Here is a 22352-nt window from a genome sequence, read left to right on the forward strand (position 1 = left end):
AAGGCGAAATAAAAGAAAATAAAAGCTAGTTTAAATATATTTATTTCATCATCACAGTCGTATGAGTTAACAATATAATACATATTTATAAAGGTATATTTACAAAATCATCCACTTAGGAACTAATTAGTCACGAAATTGCCAAAATTTCATGAATAGTAACAAAAATAATATAAACCAATGTGCGCTCTTTATGCAAAGGACATGTTTATTATTTTTTGATAACTTTATTTCAATTGTTCTCTAGACTTCCAACTGTCAAAGACAAGCTACAATATCACAATCACTTAACATCCGAGAGGTTAAGCTTTGTTTATAAATCCTAAATCCTTGTTAAAACAGATCATATTGCACAGTATCAAGTAATGAGCCGAGTGTGTGTCGTGTTGTTCCGTCACATCTCCGAACTCCTGTCCAAGGCTTTGTTGTCGTAGGTGGTGGTGGAGGCGCCGTCCGTGTCGAAGGTGGCGTCTCCCTCGACCTCCACCACCCAGGCCTGTCTGTTCCCGGAGCACAACGCGCCGTACAGCGCCGCGCCCGACAGGTAGATGGCGCTGGATATAAAAAACACGATCCGCCATTGCTCCGGCGACTGAAACATTAACATGACATCGACATGTTACAACGCTACTCCGATACGCTCTTCATTTCACTAAACGGCACGACTGTACGTCAGCTGCAACATCCAGTCGTATCCATACACGGGCACTTATTATAAGGTCGCATCGAGTGCCGCACCTTGTCGGTGACGATGGCCCCGGCCAGGGCGGGCGACACGATCCCGGGCAGCGTGGCCACGGTGTTGGACACGCCCATCAGCACGCTGGCGTGAGGCGGAGCGATGTCCAGGTGGTTCACACTGCACATAACACACGCGACACACGTCAAGAGACACGCTTTGTTCATGGTAAACTGCGACACGGATTTTGATGAAACTCGGCCGTGATGTAACTTATACATTGGAATGACACGTAATGCAGTGCAGTCCGAGCGAGGGCGCAGCGTAACGCTAGTGTTGTGAATGACGACACGTGACACAAACCTTATCCTATTGTTTTATCACTCTCTACACACTTCTCACGTATCCCATCCAGGTGCCGGGTCGGGCAGGGATGCGGTAGGGAGACTGTGTGATTGAGTTTATTTATAAATGAAGAATTAGTTTATAAAGTCACTAGTTGCGTAATTACAATTTATGAACTTTCAAACGCTAGACATGCCTACGCCTTTACAAAGGCATACGAATATTTTCTTCATACAAAACTAGTTTTAACGTGATGTATTTGTTTGTATGGAATTAGAGAACAAGTGGCGAGTAGTTCTGCTTACGGTCACATCGAGTGGAAGGCGGCGCTAGTAGCGAGCGGTCTATAATGTTTGTTTATATTTTATAGATGGAGCTTTCATTAATTTTAAATCATTTATCAAATGAAATTATAATTCTGTGAACACTCGTGCGGAGTACTGAATTTCATGTATGATGTGCTAACCGTTGCTGATTCCAAAATCAAATTGAGAAAAGACTCATTTAAAAACTAGTTAAAAATATGAGTTGGTACACACCCAGTAGACACTAGACTGTTAATTAAATTTTAGTTTTTTTGATGTTATGCAGGATGGATAAAATGTTTACTATAAAATAATTTTAATGAAATGTAGCAGTGCTGAAAAAATATGTTATATTTTAAGAGAAACACTGTTACAAAGTTAGGTAATGTTAAATTGCTAATAAAAGTGAAGTCAGTAAGTAGGAGGTGAGCACGAGCACCTGATAAAGAGACAGACTTTACAAGGAGGCTGGGACACTTAGTCATGGACATTACTGTGAAGTAATTGAGTGTTATAATGATCAATGACAGGAAGCAGTACACAGTAGACAGTAGACAGTAGACCGTAGACAGTAAATGTTACCTGAAACCCGACCAGGCGAACCCTCCGAGACCCACGGCTAGGGTGAGGCACGCGATACAAGCTGAGGGGGACGACGAGTAGGCCGCGCCCAGCATGAACACCGTCTGGAAACACACCAGGGATGAGATACACAGCGAGGATGCACTGTGACGTGACCTGAAGTAGTGTACCTGGGCCACGAAAGCTCCGCACGTAAAGAGCCTCCGCACAGCCGTGACGCTCAGGCGACGGAGGGAGAGAAGCCAGTCCGCCAACACGCCCGATACCTGCAGGGTGAGAGACATGGCCAGGTAGGGGACGGCCGACGACCAGCCCGACGACGACGTCGAGAACCCGAAGGCGTCTGCACACGAGAAGATGAAGAGGAGACGAGGGGCAGAACATCACATGGTTATTCGATTGAATAGCTCTCGATACACGAACTGTGACGTCTCTAACCCTGCATGAAGGTGGGCAGGAAGGTGAGTAGCGTGTAGAAGCCCCAGTTCTCACTGAAGTGAGCGGCCACGATCGCCCACACCGGACCCGAAGACAGCATCGCGCGCCACGGGTGACTCCGCACACCGCGCGTACAACCTCGGGACTCCTATACACTCGTATACTTTATAGGGACATACTTAATACATATTACATGTCTTGCATATGCCACGTCGGACACGGTTTTTGATTAAATTATGCGAATTAACGAAGCAAATATCAAAAATATTAACGTCTGTTTCAGCAAAACCACTATTCACACAACATGGACAGACTTATTAACATTAATATTTAACAACACAACAGATAACTTTTAAATAATATAATTTCATCAATATCATTATTATTTTTTTCCGTTTCATAACGTAGCACGAGCTAACTGGACCTACCGAACGCTACTTCACGCGCCATCAGAATATGAAGCGTGTTTCATGGTACGGCGTCGTTTGTATCAGCTTAATACAAACTGTTCGTTTGATTAATCGATGCATGAATCAAGTGAACGTCAGGGTTTCAGTAAACCGGATAATATGTGAATGTTAATAGCGTTTGAGTGTTGTCTCCCGTCCCCGTGACACATTTCTGTGGGAACGCTGGTTTAGTTTGACCCTCGACCCCCGACCCTCGGACACAACGACACATTAAAACTTCTAATCTCCTAAAACTTAGTTTAATAGAATTAAATCGGACGTAATGCGATTTGTTTCTCCGTGTCAGGAAATAGACGGTGGAGTTTAAAAGGTTAGCGGATATCACTTCAGAAAGGTTTAGTCGTGGGCATTCAAAGAACAGACATGTTTTGTTACATTTATAAATATTTTTTTAAATTCTTATAATAAATAATATTAGCCATATTATGAATTGAAAAATTATGTTCTCACAACAAAATAGAACAGCCAAAGATCTGGTGATATCGTGAACAACAGACAGTTATGGAATCCTCCTCTTAGACAGAAAAATTTGGTCCAAATATGACTCTAATAGAAACGAACTTAGTAAAGTCGTTCTAAAGGGTTATTTCAATCCATGTTATTCATTTTTCTCGTAAAACGTATTTTTTTTTTAAATATAGGATATATAAAAAAATTTCTTCATTAAATTCTCAGAAATGGTATAATTATATTTTTTAATGAAATTAACCATTCCAAACACTATTGTTGAAGGCGAACAAACAGCGTGGGGCAGAATTTAGTTTTACGGAGTTTTTTTATTTATATTTTTAATACATTACAATGAAAGTTCGGAATATTAATGGGACCTTCTGTTTCTTCTGTTTCTGGCGTGCTTTCTCAAACAACGATTCCAGTGATAATTAACAAGTTAGTTAAGAGATTCCTGTCTTACTTATAATAAAAAATAACTGTCGTCAATTATTTCTCGTGATAATTAAATGACTGAAGTTTATAAAAAATAATAAACACGAGTAATTATAATAGTTGAGGACTTGATGAAGACGAGATTGTATTTGTATGAGACAGCCGTTGTCACACTAGCAGTAGTACCGTGAGTAACGTGTGAAGCGTCACTGCCTGCGGCGCTCTTCTCTGTTTTCATGAATACTGCTACTGCATGTCAAACTTCCTATCATCTCCATGCTCAACGTGAGGGGAGCCATTGAATTACTCAACAATTATTTGCTAAATCTCAGTGATTGGAACAAATCACTCGAGATCCTTCTAAGCCACACGTAACTATGTATATCGCGTCGTGATTCTCTCATACTATCCTTGTGTTGTGTGTTTTTGTTTTTCTCTTCGATTGTAGATGTCGCGTGAACAAGACTAAATCAGTAAAAGTAGAATAAAGTATGATGCAATCGATCAAACCTGAATGTACTTAAGCTCGGCGGCCGTGATGTGAGGGTCTCTCTCCGGGGACTCCTTCACCACCAACCACCATATGGTGGTCCACAGAAGACCGAATATACCTGGAAGAGGATCGAATGGATACGTGACCAACAATACGATCAGCACGGGCGGGAGCACGGGTGTGTGGGCGGCGGTCACACTGACCGGACACGTAGAAGATGCCGGGCCAGCCGGTGTAGCGGGCGAGGTACGCGGACACGGGCAGGGACACCACCGTTCCGACGTAGCTGCCGCTGAAAGCGAAGGAAGCGAGCCGGGCGCGCTCTCCGGCCGGCGCCCACACGCTCCACACGGCGTGGATACATGGGTACGTGACACCCTGACCGGAGAGGAGACAGTAAACACAGAGGATATATATTTATAGTATTATTTGAATCAACTGTTTGTGACATTCTTGCCCTACAAAAACTGTTATATTATCAATTTTTTTTTTGCAAATTCAGAACATCTTTTTACAGTTTTTGTCGTTATAATGATAGTCACAGCCACTATTTACATAAAAAAGGAATTTTTATAAGAAATATTAAACCTGTATCTTTGAATCGTTAAAAAAAAATAATCAGCAGGAATTATTACAATCTATATGGAATAGTATTTATCTCAACATTAAAATTATTAAAATCTTTACTAAATAGTCAATCAATACTAAGTAATTGTTTTTTTTTCTACCAAAAAAGAAACCACGTTAAATGTTTTGAATAGTAATTTTGTTTGGTGGTTATTGCAGTAAAAAAAAAAGTAATAATATATTTTTCTTCTCATATTTTTAAACACAACGAACTCACTTCAAAAAGTCCTTCGATGACTCTTACAGTCACCAGTAGACCGGTGCTGATGTGTGCCAGAGGCGGCGTGAACAATGTGAGGAGGGACGTGGCGCCCACACCGATAGCAAACATCCTAGAAACAATGTTCTCGTCTCCACTACTAGACATGACACTCTGGACATGCCGTGCAAATGTCTATCTGCCCGCAACGTCTCTACTTTACTCAGTGATTTCATAACTTATAAGGTGTATTACAGCAAGTACATGCATTTCTTAAATCTTTTTGCTGAGGCTTGGAATTTTTTTATGATAGTTTTATGCCAAAGTGTCTCGAGAGTATCATCAGCTATTCTTACGGTAACGAACCTGTGACCTCCTATTTTAGAGGCAAGCCAACCGCCGGGCAGCTGTGTCAGGAGGTAGCCGTAGAAGAACGAGCTCAGTACCAAGCCCTTCGTCTGCGGACTCCAGTCGAACTCTGGAACCTATGAAGGAAAACCCAAGCCTATCACGAATGAAAAAGATTTTGGATAATTTTTGTGTGGAAACTTTTCTGCGGATTCGTACGTGAAGTTATTCGGTCATATAAAATCGTCCCCGATGATGTCTTCCATAAATCTACATGAGGAGCCTCTATAAAGATAATATTTTATGAGCCCAGAATAATAAATGAAAATGAACTTGATATAAGACAGCCTTATAAAAAATCACACGCGTAAGATATTCGAGACATTTATTATCCTTTAATTCGATGTTCCTCGATTATTCCATATCCGATTTAATAGAACGTTAAATTTTGAGTCCTTTCCCGAAGACGGGAGGGGACATTTGGTATTTTTAAGCTGCCCATAAAACTCGATCTTTATTTCTCTAAATGGGTCAAACACTTCGTCGCCCTTACGTCGTTTCGGTAGAGGTGTCTTTAATTTTAATAAAAACCTCTACAATACTATAAATTGTTATGACAGCGCTGCGACTGCAGACTATAAGGCTGTAAAATTTTATTTTAAGGAAAATTTGTAAAAAATCGAACGGGATTATTGCGTATCCGGAAAAATTTAAATATTTTTCTCGGTCCCTACTATATCTGAAATGCAGGATTGAGGACTGAGAATTATCAATTACTATGATGAAATTGCCACATAATATGTATATACAAAGACGATGGTTTTTATCGAGAACATAGTTAAGTGACTGTAACCCTCACGTAAACAGTCGTGCCATTATCAAGTTCGAGCTCGATCGGTTCGGTCATAGCGATCACAGCTACTGACAGGTTCACTCTGAGGGCGTAAACGTTGAAGAAGCCGAAGAAAGCCAGCAGCGCCACAACCAGCCGACGCTTCTCCCAAAACCGCCACGAGAAACCATCGCTCTCTGGAGCTGGGTCGATCCTTTCCCTGGAACAAATGTTTAAAAATGCTAAGGCTTTAATTTAAAAAACACTCTTGTACCCAGAGGACCCACGTTTACTTCGCGTGTGATAAGAAAATTAAAATAAATGCAGTACTTCAGACAGCTTTGACAACAAGAGACATTTTAAACACTTTTTATAAAGATTATGTTTTAAAATGTTTACGTCGAATTAAAGAATATGTATTAAAATGTTACAGAAACCCTGGCTACGGGAATCTTTGAACGAGACTTGTTAAAGGTCAGAAGTCAAATAAAAATATTTATACCCGAGGTTCATAGTTCTTATACTTTTATAGCATCTTGTGATAAGGAATAAGATCAAGAGCCTCGAACCTGATCATGGATGGTAATATGAATATTGAGTATTAATGTAACATAGTAGTGAAGCTACATATCTCGCTGGTTCTTTTACAAATACATTTATAGTGGTCCAAGAAGTGGCGACTTGAGGACATTAAGGTTTTTATTATAATAAAAATAGTCCTAAGAAAAAGTTGGGAAATTTTTAGGAAACACGTAAAGTGACAAATATTAAGGCAGTATGCTGTAGTTACGTGTACGACATGAGTAAGAGATTTATCAAGCTTTTGTAAAATAATGTTATCACAGGATATTTATTATGGAACGATAAAGATTCTATAGATATCGCAATATTATAAAAAGCTCCATGTCGTAAATGTTTTTTTTTATATATTTACTTTATTTACATAGTTTTGATATTTGATTGTTGACGTACGACCGTTACATATTGTTATTATGACTATGATGCGACGTCTGGTTTAATTAACGTTCTTTATAAAAGTCAGAAGTCACTGGTAGTTTTTTAACATTACTTCTTAGAATAAAAATCGATGCATGTTTATAATGACATAATAAAGAAGTGAAGCATATAATAAAAGAGACGTTAAACTTTAATAAGTGATAGGAATACGCGTAGGCAGTGGGTGAGCACAATATTTCTTCGACCCGCAGACGTCAGTTAAGTCAGAAAAGTTTATTAGTAGGAATCGATACTTGTAGTCTAGTATCCTGTATTTTGCTTTTGGTATTTAAATATAATGTAGCTTTTTTGTAACATTTCCTTCAACTTATTCGTGTAATGTTATGGCCGATGTATTCGCCACACTGCGCCAGAAAGACGACTCCGCAATATTTTGGCTTTTAGCAAAAGAATTTTTTGAGATAATCAAATATGTAATTAGTTAATCTCTAAAATAATTATATTATAAATTTTGGGTATAAGGTTCTCAGTGCAGCTTAAATTAAGATTCGGTGAAAATTTAATAATTTTCTTTTCTTAACTTATACGATTTTTCACATCTATATAAGTAAGAGAAATTTTACTTTATTTTTTTAAACATTTCGAGATTTTTTTCGTCCGAAGTGATGTAACTTGAACGTCAATATTAATTTGCATATAGATGGGAGCCGCGTTCTTGCGGCATTCCTGTGCGAGTCAATGTGAGTAACTCATAATAGAATGTATCTTATCATATTTTCGTGACCCCTTAAAAAAGGTCACGTGACCCAGATTCGTAAGGAACCGCATTAAAATTAACGTCTCGTAGCAAGTGAATAAAACCGAGCTGACATTTTTAGCTATCCCACAGGACAACGGGATATTTATAGGTTACGGCGCGGGATCTTGTTGCATGATTATCCTGGAACCGCTTGTTTCACGTCAGAATGAAAATCCACGGTCCGGAAGTACAGCTTTTAACTTATATTGAGGAGGGACTGATCCCTTCAAAAGCTTTGGGCCGTTTGAGTAGATATAATCTTAGTCCCTTAACTGTAGAAAGAAATATAGATCATTCGAAACATGTCACTACATCAAGACGGATCAAGGTTTTTAAATCAATTGTATCTCAGCTGTGTAAATTCTGCTTGCTACGTAACTTAATCTGCATAATAGTTATTAAATTTGATTATCTGGGACATAAATTATCAATGTTAGTCATGTGTTAAAAAGAAATGCTCTATCAAGTAACTAAATTTCTAAAAATAAAAATGTTTCCGCGCGACGGAGCAACGCTCGCTGCAATCAGTTCAGGCCTGTGACTTCTAAGACATTCTCGAAAGATAAAAAGAAAACTCCTGGGACGCGTCTCGCTGTCACCAAAACGATCTCTTTCGTTGAAGCTTTGTTAGTTTTTAAAGGAATTCTTGTTGTAACATTATAGTATTTAACTCCTCGGTCGGATAACTGAGTTAGAAAATGAAGAAAACCAGGTCACAGTGACCAGTCGCCCGATCGGAATCGACTCTCACACTAATTTATGCCTTATCGCTTACACTTCAGAGCGCTAAGTTGTTGTTGTACGCGAAGAAAATTATTTTACGCTTATTTATTTACAACTAAATACGCCACGCTCTCATAACTCCTTGATATTAAGTTTGATATACAATGTTTGTTTTTGTGTTTTTGATCACGTGGACCTCTACAGGATGTTTCGCAAACAGTTCTAGGTCGTCTGAACGCTGACATGTTGATCACACTACTTAAAATTAGTTATTAAGTTCACATTCAAGTTTGTTATAACATTAAGCGTAAAATATATGAATTAATAATGAGTTTTTTGTTCGCTTTACATATCTTTTAGTCCATATAACGACAATTTACATACACATGACAAACATGAAAATACTGGTACAAGTATAAAAAATCCTTTTTTTAGACCAATTGGGAAACTTTTCACAGTCGTTTTGAAGTAAATCCTCCTTATTTAACAAGTACCCGTAGTTGGTAGACGTGATATTATATTTCTATATAACATTATAATATTGTACGATGTCGAATCATTGTTTCTTTTGGTTGAAATAAACTGAATAGGGACACATATATATAAAACATTGCTAGTTTCAACTTATAATATTTTCAATAAAAATCTAAACAAGGTCAAGGAAAATAGTAAAATGTTTTAATGACTTTCAACCTTGTAAGATCACACGTTTCACACAAACTGTACTCGCTCATATCGAATCGACTCCGCCTACACACCACACTTGTGACAGGACGTCATGGAATCGATGTAACTTTGTACTTGTGTACAATTTACGTCGAAAAGTAACGTAGCTTTTATTAAACTTCCTCACAACTGTTGTCAGGGAGGTTAAAAATAATGTTTGTCGTCAGACAACAAACAACAATTTTTTGTTTAAGATATATATGAGTAATTAATTAATCAATATAATAACAAATAACTGTAGTTTTTAAAGCGGAACAAAGTCAACGGCGCTGTTGCAAGGTCATGTCAACATTTTTTTATTATATCACAAAATAACGAAGCAATCCTCATCGAATATTCTACATTATTAATAAAATAAATATAAATTAACAATTTTATTTACATTACGTTGAAGCGATTCCGACAAAAACATACGTATATTTTGAATTGAGTAAATATGCATAATAAATGAAATAATAACGTTTTGAATATAACTAATGTCTTTTTCTGTACATCTCTAGTCATGTCGAACTGATGGGTGTCAGAAATGCAATCTCTAAGCGGCCAGGCTCTAAACAGTATATATACTTTATTATATTATATACAGATTAAAACAAAGTCCCTCGCAGCGTCTGTCTGTCTGTCTGTGAAAACCTACTGTACCGATTATCTAACAGTTATCACCACTCGATAGCGTGATTCTCGAGAAAAGTTTTAGTATATAATTTGTTAAGTTTTGGAATTTACTTGTGTGTACATTACCGATAATTGTTGAAGATGTCGGGAAAACATGAGCCGTCTGAAAGCTTTTAACGAAAATGTTGCCTAAAGTCTTAGGGCTGGTACCTAGTATATTTATATTTTATAATGTGTAACACATGCGTAAATTATTTAACAAGACTGTTGACCAAATGGGTGCAATAAAATATATTCACCATTAAAAACAGTATTACATAATGTTTATAAATATTATTTATGTATTTTAACCGTCGGTAGAGCCAGACTGTATTTAAGTGCAAATTGTAGGGGTATTTAACCGTGGTAGAAACATTGATTCAGAAAAGGGTTGACGTTAGTAATCTATGGCAGGTGCGTTTGTTTCTATGAGTATGTTCTAGAAGGCAGCAGTTCAATGATTCAAGTTTCCCGGCGCTGTGAGCAGTCCATGGGACTGTGTGATGGCGTATACTTGTTAGGATGAAGTTCATAAGTCTTTTGTTTCATTCTTCGAAGCGTATTTTCTGAAACTCAAACTAAAAAGCGGACAATAGAGGGAGCGTGATAACAGAACAATCGATCGGGTCATAAAAATATTACGTTATTGAGTAATTAAATAACTTTACGGTTTTTTCTTAAGTCTAATCGATTAACGGACCTCGCTATTATAAAAGTTCCTAAACTTGAAAAAAAACTCATTTCTTACGGATTTTATAGTAAAAAATCTAATAAAAAATAAAAAAAATCCCCATTTACCCGGGTATTATAATTTATAATAAAAATACTAAATAATATCGGGTCAATTGTCCTGTAATGGTCTTACATTAAAACATTTCTGATATGAACAGAGTTAATGAGGCGTTGTCAAATATAATGATATAAGCGGACGAAATGCGTTCGTTCTCGCAGAGCGACCTTAAAATTAACGTACCTACAAACTAAAATTCATTTAAACCTTGTGTTATTTTACTACACTAGTTTTTAACACTAACTGGAGTTAAGTAAAATAACAGAAATCAAAGCAACTTCTATTCAATCAGAGTAGGCTTTATAAGTTGCTAGCGGATGTATTTATGAAAAAAATATATTATTTATGAATTTAAAATGTCTATAAGACACCGAATCAAACCTAGTTTGATAAGAAACGTCTTGAAAATTCATACTTTATTCTCATTTAACATCTCTTACGTGAGTGTTATGTTATCGCATTACACCGCAGATATAATGAATGTACAATAAACAAAGTCAAAACCTTACTCGTCAATGAGATCCATGAAGCGTCATCAGACGAGCGGGAAATATTAATACACGTGGGTATCGATCGACCGAACACGCGGCGGGTTACTGTCGCGGCCGCAGGTAATCTTAGTTACGGTCATTACTTTCATTATTATTTTCCACATTTCCGCCGATAATTTCAGTTCGAATTAACTAATATATAAATAGTAGTCCGTTTTTATTTGAAATCGTTTTTCTTTAACCGTTATAATGTCGAACACTGCTTGTTATTGGACAACAATTTTCTGATCTGTTATTTTCGCAGATGAATGTTCAACACTTATTGATGACAAGGAACTCCGATGTTTTACAATTTATATTCAGAGGACAGAGCTGCAGACGCACTACTGTTGTTATATGGACACATCATTCTATTTCTCATGCTATAACCTGCTATATAATGATAATCCGTAATCCGTTAATCCATAATACTATGATGTAAAAGGTTTGAGTCAAAAACTCTTACCGCTCCGTATGTAGTGTGACGATCCTAACTTTTGGTAAGGTTACTGTTTGCAGTAAGCGTCTTTTGTTGCAAACAGAATATAATTATATTGTATGAAAAATAAAGGAGTCCTTAGGAAGTTACCTACCTATACTAAAGAGTGTTTCAGTCGTGCCTATCCGACTATCAATAATTTTATCAAACAATAGACGGAAACCGCTAAGGCTGAGAACGAAACATTTATCGTTGGGATCATTATAAAGATCGCTGGGATAGCTTCGTTTGAATGAGTGCTCGTTAACTTATTCCCCGTAGTACTATAACGATGGCAGCCGTAAGATGTCGATGGTGTCAGGCGACCTGATTACACCGTGACCCAATTACTCCGAGTGTACGCAAAACGTTAAATATCACACACACAAAGAACTGATCTGACTGTTAAAATTTTTACGTAAGACATTAAGCCAACTAAGATGCATCGAAATTATAATCTGGTTAATTGCTTGACCATGTTTTTGCTTATTATGAAAAGCAGGTATATAACGTCTTATAAGCTATCTTATAAAAATTTTAAACCAAAGTTCTAATATAAATTTTATATCATAAAGAAACATATATAAAGTACTTTTTGTTTTGATCGTGCAGATATTTTGGTCATCCATAATTTAGGTTCTAAAAAACCTATATTTATATTTTTCTTATTAAAAAAAACCAGGAACACACAAAACACGATATGAGTTCAGAGTTGTATCTCAGGGAACCCTAATGATTAATGTGTCAGTGTTGGATGTTATGACCAAAGGTGTACTGTTACTTCTGAAGGTTGTCTCAGTCTCGGGTCTACTCCGAGTCATTACATATTGACATAACAAGTCAAACATGCGGAACATTACGCTTCCGCCATTACAATAATCTGCGTGACATAAAAATATGCTCTACTTCATTTGTTGTCACTTTACACTTGAGATGATCATTTGTTATGAAACCTGGATCATGAACTTATACTCATAGCTTTGTATGATGCTGTCATTAGATTCAAACGACAGGTAGTTGAAGTCAAATATGGAGACGGAGAAAAAGTGTTAACAGTGCTGCTGTACTTGAAAGTATGGGTGAGTGGTATCGGTCAGATAATAACAACAAAGAACTGCAGTATTAAATTCCATGTACAAGAATATACTATGTTACGGTGGATGTTTGATACGATTTTGAGGTCCAGATTCCAATGAAAGGCTCCGAGAGCTTACAGGAACACTTAGCCTCTTTGAAGAACGTTGCAATATAATTTGGATCATTTAGATCGAAATCAGTTCATCCTTAGATTGATAAATTCGACAGCAGGCGTCTGGCAGTATTCATTTGAAATTATTTACAATATATCCTACAACATACATAAGAATCAGACCTCAGACTATACGTAAAGCGGTACAATTTTTATTTACCTGTAGCACTTGGTACCTGTGAATGGACCGACTGTATACGTATACCTTTAATGTACACACTAATACTAACCTATTTTATATGTTCTAACCATCAGAAGATAATTAACGTCTGGACGTCTGCTCTATTATAAACATGACAAGGTTTGCACTTCTACCTCTCTTCGTATCCCGGTGGGTTGAGATAAAAGAATCCTTTTTATTTAACGAATATTTAAAAATTTAAAAGTCGTATTTGTATCGGATGAGATTTAGAAGTTAATTATAGATTTTCTTCTTACATTTATTATGTTAGTTTATTAATTCACTTTTAGCAACTTAATGGTTTTAGCAACTTAGTCTACTCGTCAGTATTTCTTTTTGATAGTTTGACATTTTTTGACAGTTATTCGAATGTATCTTTAACGTTTTAATTTTTTGCTCATTAATTAAATAATTGTTTGTTTTAATTTCGTCAGTTAGTTGCAGTAGCTTTTTATGTACTTTTTGTTATAATCTCAGTTTATTACTCAGTTAATTATGCTTTTTAAAGGATGTAGTTGCTGTTATCAACAATACCAGGCAGTTAATTTTGGAATGTTAATCCGAAAAACTCGCCGACTAAGGTCGACAGCTAGGATGTGTCATCAGCCCATCATGAATACATTAAACATATTTATTCAGTAATTCATTGGTAAACAGTCTCGGTCTTACATTCATAGATTTGTTCTTGTTAATATAATTTGATCACAATGAATGGTGAGATTTTCCCACGATTCATTTTATCCGATATTTATCACTTTATTCACTAAAAACTGACTATAAATGTCTCAAGTGTTCTAATTCTCGACAACATCTTCATATACATTCTCGACAAATTTTACCGGCTTGTGAGTAGTTGTATTGCAAATATTTTTGTATTGCAAATATGAATACATTTTTTGTGTTGAGACCTTTTGTTAGAACAAAAATTTATAATTGTAAATTTCAGAGTATGTTCTCCAGCTCTGTGTCCTAATCAAGTAAATTTATTTCATTAAATCCTTTGCACTCGTCAGTTTTTGTTTTGTGTTCCAAAATAATCAAAAGTCTGATCGTACTTCGTTTAACAGACTCCTTGTAGGCTGTTATTCAAAATTTGTATCTACGGAGTACTACCAGACGTTTTTGCATGTATACAGATACAATTTTTAATATATTATTATGCGTGAAAAAAAATTATAATGTCGGTTGTAGTCATATATTAATGATATTTTTAAGAAAAAATAGGAAGACACATATCTAATATAAATGATAATACAAATTTGTTTTTATGTGTATGTAGTGTCCGGTTTTTTCAGTTAAATTTTGGATTATTCAAATACATTTATATCTAAATGTAAAATCTTTTGTTGGAAGATAACGTTGTAGCATAATATACATACGTAATTTTATATCCCAGAAATAGCAGATTACCGTTTAGAGATTGTAATGTGTACCTTCAACTTAGTTAACGAGATAATAAGAGTACTTAATGCAATGGTAAACAGAAATGATTTCATTTATATTAACAATATTATTTTTAGCTTTTAAAAATATATTTTGAAGCCGGAAACGTAAGAACTAAACGGGTTTGAGATCAGAAGTAGTCCAAAGTATGAAGCGTATAATGAAGGCTCGGGTTGGAACAGGTATGAAAAACTGTCACAATGATTTTGCACCCACTGGCCGGCCTTGTAATATTAGTTTTGATATAAAACAGCAAAATATACATAAATGTTAGTGTCGATAATTTGAGTATGGAAGTCTGTTTGCAACCATCATACGTATAATTATGGTAGTAGCTATTCCAAACGATGGTACTTTTCGAAACACGTGATTGTAATCAGAGGACGCGGGGTTGCATGTTGATACAACGTCTGTAACCTACAGTTCTCATTAGTGCGAGCTGAAGCTAAGTGACGGTTACCTTTAAATGGAAGGTCCACTCCCGCTCCTCCAGATCTCTTTGTTATACCCGACGTGTTTCTTTCTTTATTTTCTTTCGGCTTTCGGTTGTCAACTACGCGTGAGCGAGTCTTATCAATTAACAAATGTTTTGATACTGAATCATATGTACGTAAGTTACTGCCGCTGCTAATAGTCAAACAGTATATAAACCAGATGATTACAATCCTTTATTTCCCACATATTAACGTGACATATCATTATTTGATTGTTTAATAATCTAATGTTGATGTAAGTTTCAACAGTATCCGATGCCAAAGACAACTCTATTATTGAGTAGACACTAAATTATAGTAACGGTTAATGCCTCGCTGGACGAACTAGATTTACATAGTGGGCTATTTATTTAACGTTGTATTGTTTGTGAATTCTTAGATTTGTAATTTTATTGTTAACTCAATCGTCTGATTTTTATCAAGATGATTAAATAAATTTTTCTTTTTTAATTTACTTATTTTCATTAAGGATGTGCCTAGTGCGTGGTTAAGGCTATTGTTAATTTTTATATATAATCTTTGTTTTCCCGTGATGGTTTGTGACGACTGGCGTCCTCTCTTTACCGTACCTGCACATACATACTCATTATATACATACGAATATATTACTCGTGCAGCTTAAATAAAAAACACAATACAAGGACTTACAGCAGTTTGCGATTTGCATTAAATAAAATCTTTTCCTCTGCACTAAACTAAAATGAATTTTAGCAAAACTTCAACCAGCTACACGAGTTAAAAATCTATGATAAATATATGTAGGAGATATGCTTTTTTTCTTCTAACTGTAAAATATATATCTTTTTCTAACGGCGGGGGCTAAGTGAACAAGCTGTTTCAGATAAGAAACTTCGGTTAAACTATAAATCAGACAACAGTGAGAGGATTGTCAGCTTAAAACCCATTTTATCTTAAGTTCCCCAGTCACCAAATAAATCCGGACCCTTCGAAATACGGTGACACATCTATAATTGTGTTACGGACGCGGGACATCAGCTGTCGGGAGCTATTCTCCTTCATGTAGACCGTATGTTGGTTGTCGATTTGTCACTATAATATCAGAATATTAGCCAACAGCTGACGACGCAGCGAACTCATCATCACTGGACCATAATAATTTAATATCAAAGTAATTTCCCGCGATCATCATATTTCCGGAAAGGCTTCCTAAGTAAATTACACGCAGACATTACTAGAGGTTTTATTGTTTGTTGTGATAAAACGTAGTTACACGATATTATTAACAATGATACATTTGAAGGAACACACAGAAGACAATAAATTCAATTAAGACAATTAGAAGCAGTTATCGGATATACTTGTATACGGAACGTAAAATGAGAAATGTTTATTTGCTCGTGTATTTTAGGTGGAAACATTATTAATATATTATAAGACCCTCAATAATAACGCTTTTAGAATGTCAGAGGGGTCAAAGACACGTAATTCGTGAAACCTGTTCGCTCTAACCTCACATAGCATTGTGCAAAACATTCTTAACAATAAACTTATTATACAATAAGGATAACACCTTAAATGTTTGTTAAATTTAATAGATATTTATTTATATAAAATAATATAATGAACTATTAAGTAAACGAGTTATAAATGAAAAGTTGACCTTGAAGTTACTTCCCTGACAGAACGTGTTACAAATCAAAGTCGCTATATTCAAATTATTAATTACTTCATATTGTGTGTCAAATCGAATATCGATTCCAATAATAATTAATTTCCTTTTAAAAATTATGAATATTTTTATTTGTTTGGAATTATTAACGATAACATTTCTTAAATTTATTAGTCATTGTTTTAAAATTTAATCGCTTTTATTATGTAATTGGAACCCATAAAACCAATTTTAGCTATTACACATTGTTTCTCCTCTAGATTTATAAAATACGCAACTAATGTAATTTGATACTTTTATACCTTCTTATTGACAGTTATTTGTCCCTTGTTAGACCAGCCCCAAAGGCTCAATGTATCTAATCAAAAAATCAATACGAGAGAATGTTTTGTTTTTGTCTTAGCTTTCGCCGATCCATATGGTCATCTGATAACCTAATCCCGCACTTAACTAAGTTCGCTTTAATCACCATACGACTGAATAAAGAGATTTGTTGATCAATTCTGTTATAAAATTCAAAAACGCAATCCGAACTTTAACGAGAAAGTATCAACAACGACATATTGTTGAATATCCGCCACAATAACAGGTAATATGTTTCAAAGCAAACCTCTCAGTGGAGTTATAGAACAGGGCTGCCTGTCTTTTGAGATCATCACTGACACAGTTTTCTTCACTCATTTTAGCAGTAGGAACTACAACAATCTCAGTAACAGTAACCCGCGTTCAGTGTTGTATAAACCGTCAGATAGAGACGGCCGGCTCGTCAAAGTCAATCGACGCCCGCGCCACCGAGCCCTCTACTGACTACTAGCCAGTACTAGTGAGCACACGATCAAGTTCGCCCCCACTATCACATGCAGTCAGCAGTGTAGATAACTTTCCAATATACTGTAATGAGATCTGGGAACTGGGAAGGAGAAAATTAACTTTCATACTTTATTAAACAAACAATCTTCGCAATTTTTCTTTCAGATTGAACTCGTATGTACTTTATAAGGCTACATATTTTGCTATATAACAAAATTTATCGTGATTGATTCGAGTGAAATAATCAACAAAATAGAAAAAAAATAAATAATAATTTCTGTTCATAGTGAATTGTTGAATGGTTGTTGATAAGCTTAATCTTGTTTCCTTATAACATTTTTAAATTATTCCCTTTATTTATTTCTCCTTATCTTGAATACTGCCATAATATGAAGATAAGAATAAAATTAAATTACTTACACATTTGTCTGAGAAACTTGCTTATTATAATGATAATATTTGTTGAACAAACATCACCATTTAAATGAGACCAAGATTTGAAAACACTTTATATTTGTTTTGAATGAAGATTTAAGAAGCAAAGTACAATTTGATTTGTCAAAAATATTCACTTGATTTTATTATTTTCGTATGCATATCCTAAACAGATGTTTTAATTCTTTTTTTTTTCTTACAGATTAAATATTAAAATCTATTAAGTTCAAACAGATTATAATAATAAAATCATAGGTATGTACATGGATGTTAGTTTTAATCTGTAGGAGTCTGATTTCAAATTCAGGAATGATTTGAACACTAATATATTTTATACTCATTTCTTAAATACATGAACACTGATATACAACTAGATGATAGAAACCTTCTGCTAGAAAAGTACTGATAAGTTTTTGTAACAGAATGTACACGCATCCTTTGCTGAGTTCTGTTCTCAACTAGATTTGCTTCAAACGGCCGAGCCTCTCAGCCATGAAGAAACTCACAGAGTACTTAGCATTTACATACACATATTTCTAAAAAGATGGAGTTTTGTTTTGTTCTGAATTACATGGAATTTCAATTTCATATTATTTTAAATTTCTTTTAGTGTGTGTTCAATGAGTCTTTAGTTGTTAATATCTTGTTACTGGCATGGTTCGAATTTAAAAAAATTAAATTTAAAAACAGTACTCTGGTTGTTATTAATTTATTTGATACCCAGAAACCATAACAATTGTATTATTCATAAACTACTTATAGATGTTAAAATATTTTTAATGTTTTTTATAGTAGTTGTAACAACAAAAGTATTGATTTGTGTTTGTGTTACTGGGTTATAAGTTGAGCTTACAAGTTGAATCACCATTTCATATTCTAATGTAATTGTAAGTGTTTGTTAACAAGATAATGTATAGAAAATTCAGAATTGTGTGCACAAGTCTTAGAATTGTCAGAACACAAATTATTAATTTATTACTCACTTTAAATACTTAACATTTTCTGCTAACAACATTCATTAATTCAGAAGTACTAAGAAAACCTGCAAAATAAGTCTAAAAGTAAATAATTATACTTTACTAATAATAGTTCTCATACTTAAGAAAGATTAAATATTGTTAGTCATTTTTTATTTATGGAACTACGAATATACATGTATGTATCACCTGTTATTTAAAAATATGAATAACAGTATAGACAATAGGTGTAATATTATAATTTTTGATGAATTCCTAGTTAAGCTATAAAAAAGGATAAGTTTAATTTTATTTATACGATTATCTCGTTAGAGACGCCGTAGTCAGATATATTGACAAATAAGGTTTTTACTTTACTTGTGCTATTTACGTAAATAGTGATTTAATATTTCAATAACTATAGTGAAATGGTGGTAGTTACAAAACCTCTAAATATTATTGGACAAGAAGGTCCTGTAATTTCTTGAATTATTTAATGAAAAACAAAATACTATTTAAAATAATATTAAAAAAACAGTTGCACTTACCCATTGTCAGACAGTAGCGGCGTATAGCTGTAGTTATAACTATTTGACATTTCAAAATATTGTATTAAATTAGGATTTCATTTTGGTTTTTAATTCACCTTTAATGTTATCGTCATACAATATGAAATTAAAAGTTTATAAACAATAACAAAACAGTTGTGTTGTGTCGAACATCTGACATATCACGCTTGACGTTTAAAAATTGTAACTTAGATGTATCAACGTCAAAGATTTCTGTAAATTAAGACAATCTGCTGTAACGTTATTAGGTTTTATAGAAATAATAATTTTGTACTTATTAGTTTATAGCTAGCAATTAATGAAATACCTATATTATTTGTAATTTTGGTAGTGTAAGAAAATAAACTGTCAATTAGTTTTCTTATTAACCGTGAGTGTCACCAAGGAAACAAAACGGCAATGCTCCAATAAATGAAACAAAAGAATTGGAGACGCTAATTCTATTAAATGGTACAAAATCATAATCATGTGTTTCATATATTTATTTAAGACATTTTACTTGTATTTGAGACATCAGTATTGTTTTCAGTAACCAAGGAGCATCGCCATCTATCGTCTGTGTTTCATGACTAGGAGCAAAATACAAATGTTACATTGATGTATATCCATTATCCACATATCAATATGCAATTTGATTTAGTAATTAGCGCACCTATTAATTATTACATTTATATAAGTTAATAATTTAAGTTATTGTTAACAATGACGTAAAGTTCAATCAGCCAATAGCGGGAAGATTAAAAAGAATAGAGACGTTTTACAAATGATGTGTGATGTTAATATAAAAACACATTCCAAATACAAAATGTAACATGTCTTCGTGATATGAATAAAAAAATTACAAAGATGTTGAACTGAAACTTTCGAAAAATTATTCCATTTAGTGGGAACAAATCTCCATTTTCATTTTTACTTTATTATTGATAAATAAAAATTCTATTAAATTAAAAAAATCTCCGGTACGTGTGAGAGACTTAATCGAGTAATCATGGGCCAAAATACACATCTGGAACGATAATAACTGACATATACGTAGGTAAAAAACATCGCAAGGAAATTGGCCTGCATTTTCATTTGCATCGAGACCGGTTGAGACTTATGATACCACAGACAGACATACATAGCCAATAACGTCAAACTTATAACAACCTTTAATTTACGGCGGGGACTAAAATATAGGAATAGTGATAGGAAATCAGGAGCACGTAAAGTATTTTGTATAACCACAACTTTCATTTACAATTTACGACCTAAAATCAATCACAACAAATATATAAAAACATCAAAATTAAGTACCCGTACCCAAAAGTGATAGAAATAATATTTGTGCTCTATGGAACCCTGTCTGTATAAAATTATGATGTTGCAGCGGAGGCAGAAGGTACATTATCTGGGGACATTACAATGGTTTCACCTTCACGAGATACAGCCTCGTGACAGGCCAGAAGAACTCTTTTAATAATTAATTCTCCTTTGGGTTCAGAACCCTAAGTCTATGCAATATTTTTTAAAAATTACTGTTCAAATACATGAATACTTCAGAGTACTTAAATGAAGGACCGAGAACAAATGTTACCCGGTTACCTGGTCCGAGTCGGTGGCCTTGGCTGTTCTGCTGAACTCATTTCATTATACCCCCACACCACCAGATGTAATGAAACATGCTATACGTTGACGAAAAAAGTCGAGGCAATATAATAAATGTAAAACAATTAAACCTATTTTTACTATTAGGTCTATTTTTTTAAATAACACACATTTCATAGTCCGTAATAAAATATACATTATTTATTTAAAGTAGCGAATTGAAATAGCAATACGTTAGTCTAATCTCAATTAGAATGTTCGTAACAATTTCCCAACAAATTGTTGGCTCAACATAATTGAATATCTGTAGTTGAGTAAGGTCAGTCGATTACTCCGCTTAGAAACTTAATTAATGAAACAGTCAACACTCGTTGGTATGTTGGACAGAATTACAACCGGCTTCTAGACACTTCAATGACCGAGATATATTCAAGTGTTATAGCAGCTTCTATGATCATTTACTCTCATATATATCGCTCTTTATGAATATAAGTCTTTCGGTAAACGAATATATGGAATCAATCACGATTCATGCTACATCACCTAACTTATTAAAAAAATTAGATTGTCGTTACTATAGAAAAAAAACTGTATATTTGCTCGTTTTTGACCGAGAGATTTAAATATTTCAGCACTCTGTTGATAGATTCTGACGAATTTGGTCAGCAACGTTATCAAAGCATTCTAGTAGTCAATCGAATCATTAATGCAATCTGGAGGCTTTTATGGGCATCAGATCTTTGGAATTAAATTTTAGGATTTGTAAGAAGAACATTTGATTTCTGACTGAATGTGACACGTGGAAGACGAGTTCAGGTCAACCTTTATCACGAGGATGACTGGTTCACAAGGTGATCTCTAAAACCGGAGAGAACCAACATTATTACTTATACGTTTAAAACGTTACATGTACTGTGTGTTGTGGCTAAGTTTAAAAGCTGTACGGAAAGTTTAATAATAAGTCCCTGGTGGGAATGTTCGCGAAACTTGAAGAACGACTAAAGTTTAATTAATAAATAGAGTTCTTTTTCAACAGCAGACTTTTAGAATATGACTTTCCAGTGTCAGTCGTCGCTTCATATTTTTATGTCTTCAGGAGTTTTTAATTTTTAGATCTATGTATGGTGACATAAATGCT

The 22352-nt window shown here is 34.6% G+C and overlaps 1 protein-coding gene across 3 annotated transcripts; it reads right to left on the bottom strand.

Annotated features, from left to right (window-relative positions):
* Positions 1–24: 24 nt before the first annotated feature.
* On the bottom strand, positions 25–19788 carry LOC116765669 (vesicular glutamate transporter 1). 3 transcript variants are annotated; one of them, XM_032655236.2, is made up of 11 exons: positions 19607–19788; positions 6231–6423; positions 5390–5508; positions 5042–5156; positions 4401–4575; positions 4215–4315; positions 2350–2497; positions 2082–2254; positions 1912–2015; positions 739–859; positions 25–592 (listed from the first exon to the last, which is right to left on the bottom strand). In XM_032655236.2, the coding sequence occupies exons 1-11, from the start codon at positions 19654–19656 to the stop codon at positions 395–397; spliced, it is 1497 nt and encodes a 498-aa protein (XP_032511127.1). In that variant the 5' UTR covers positions 19657–19788; the 3' UTR covers positions 25–394. The 3 variants fall into 3 exon arrangements, with proteins under 3 accessions (XP_032511127.1, XP_032511126.1, XP_032511128.1); XM_032655235.2 differs by lacking the exon at positions 19607–19788 and adding an exon at positions 17468–17673; XM_032655237.2 differs by lacking the exon at positions 19607–19788 and adding an exon at positions 11362–11659.
* Between the last annotated feature and the right edge of the window lie 2564 nt (positions 19789–22352).

Source organism: Danaus plexippus, chromosome 11 (assembly GCF_018135715.1).
Source record: "Danaus plexippus chromosome 11, MEX_DaPlex, whole genome shotgun sequence".
NCBI classification, from domain to species: Eukaryota; Metazoa; Arthropoda; class Insecta; order Lepidoptera; family Nymphalidae; genus Danaus; species Danaus plexippus.

Excerpts from the sequence above, each read along its gene's own strand:
- LOC116765669 (XM_032655235.2), bottom strand. The coding sequence starts at position 17,538 with ATGAGTGAAGAAAACTGTGTCAGTGATGATCTCAAAAGACAGGCAGCC. Across the intron at positions 6,424-17,467 it reads TTCTATAACTCCACTGAGAG|GGAAAGGATCGACCCAGCTC; the intron begins GTTTGCTTTGAA and ends CATTTGTTCCAG. Across the intron at positions 593-738 it reads GGGCCATCGTCACCGACAAG|TCGCCGGAGCAATGGCGGAT; the intron begins GTGCGGCACTCG and ends TTAATGTTTCAG.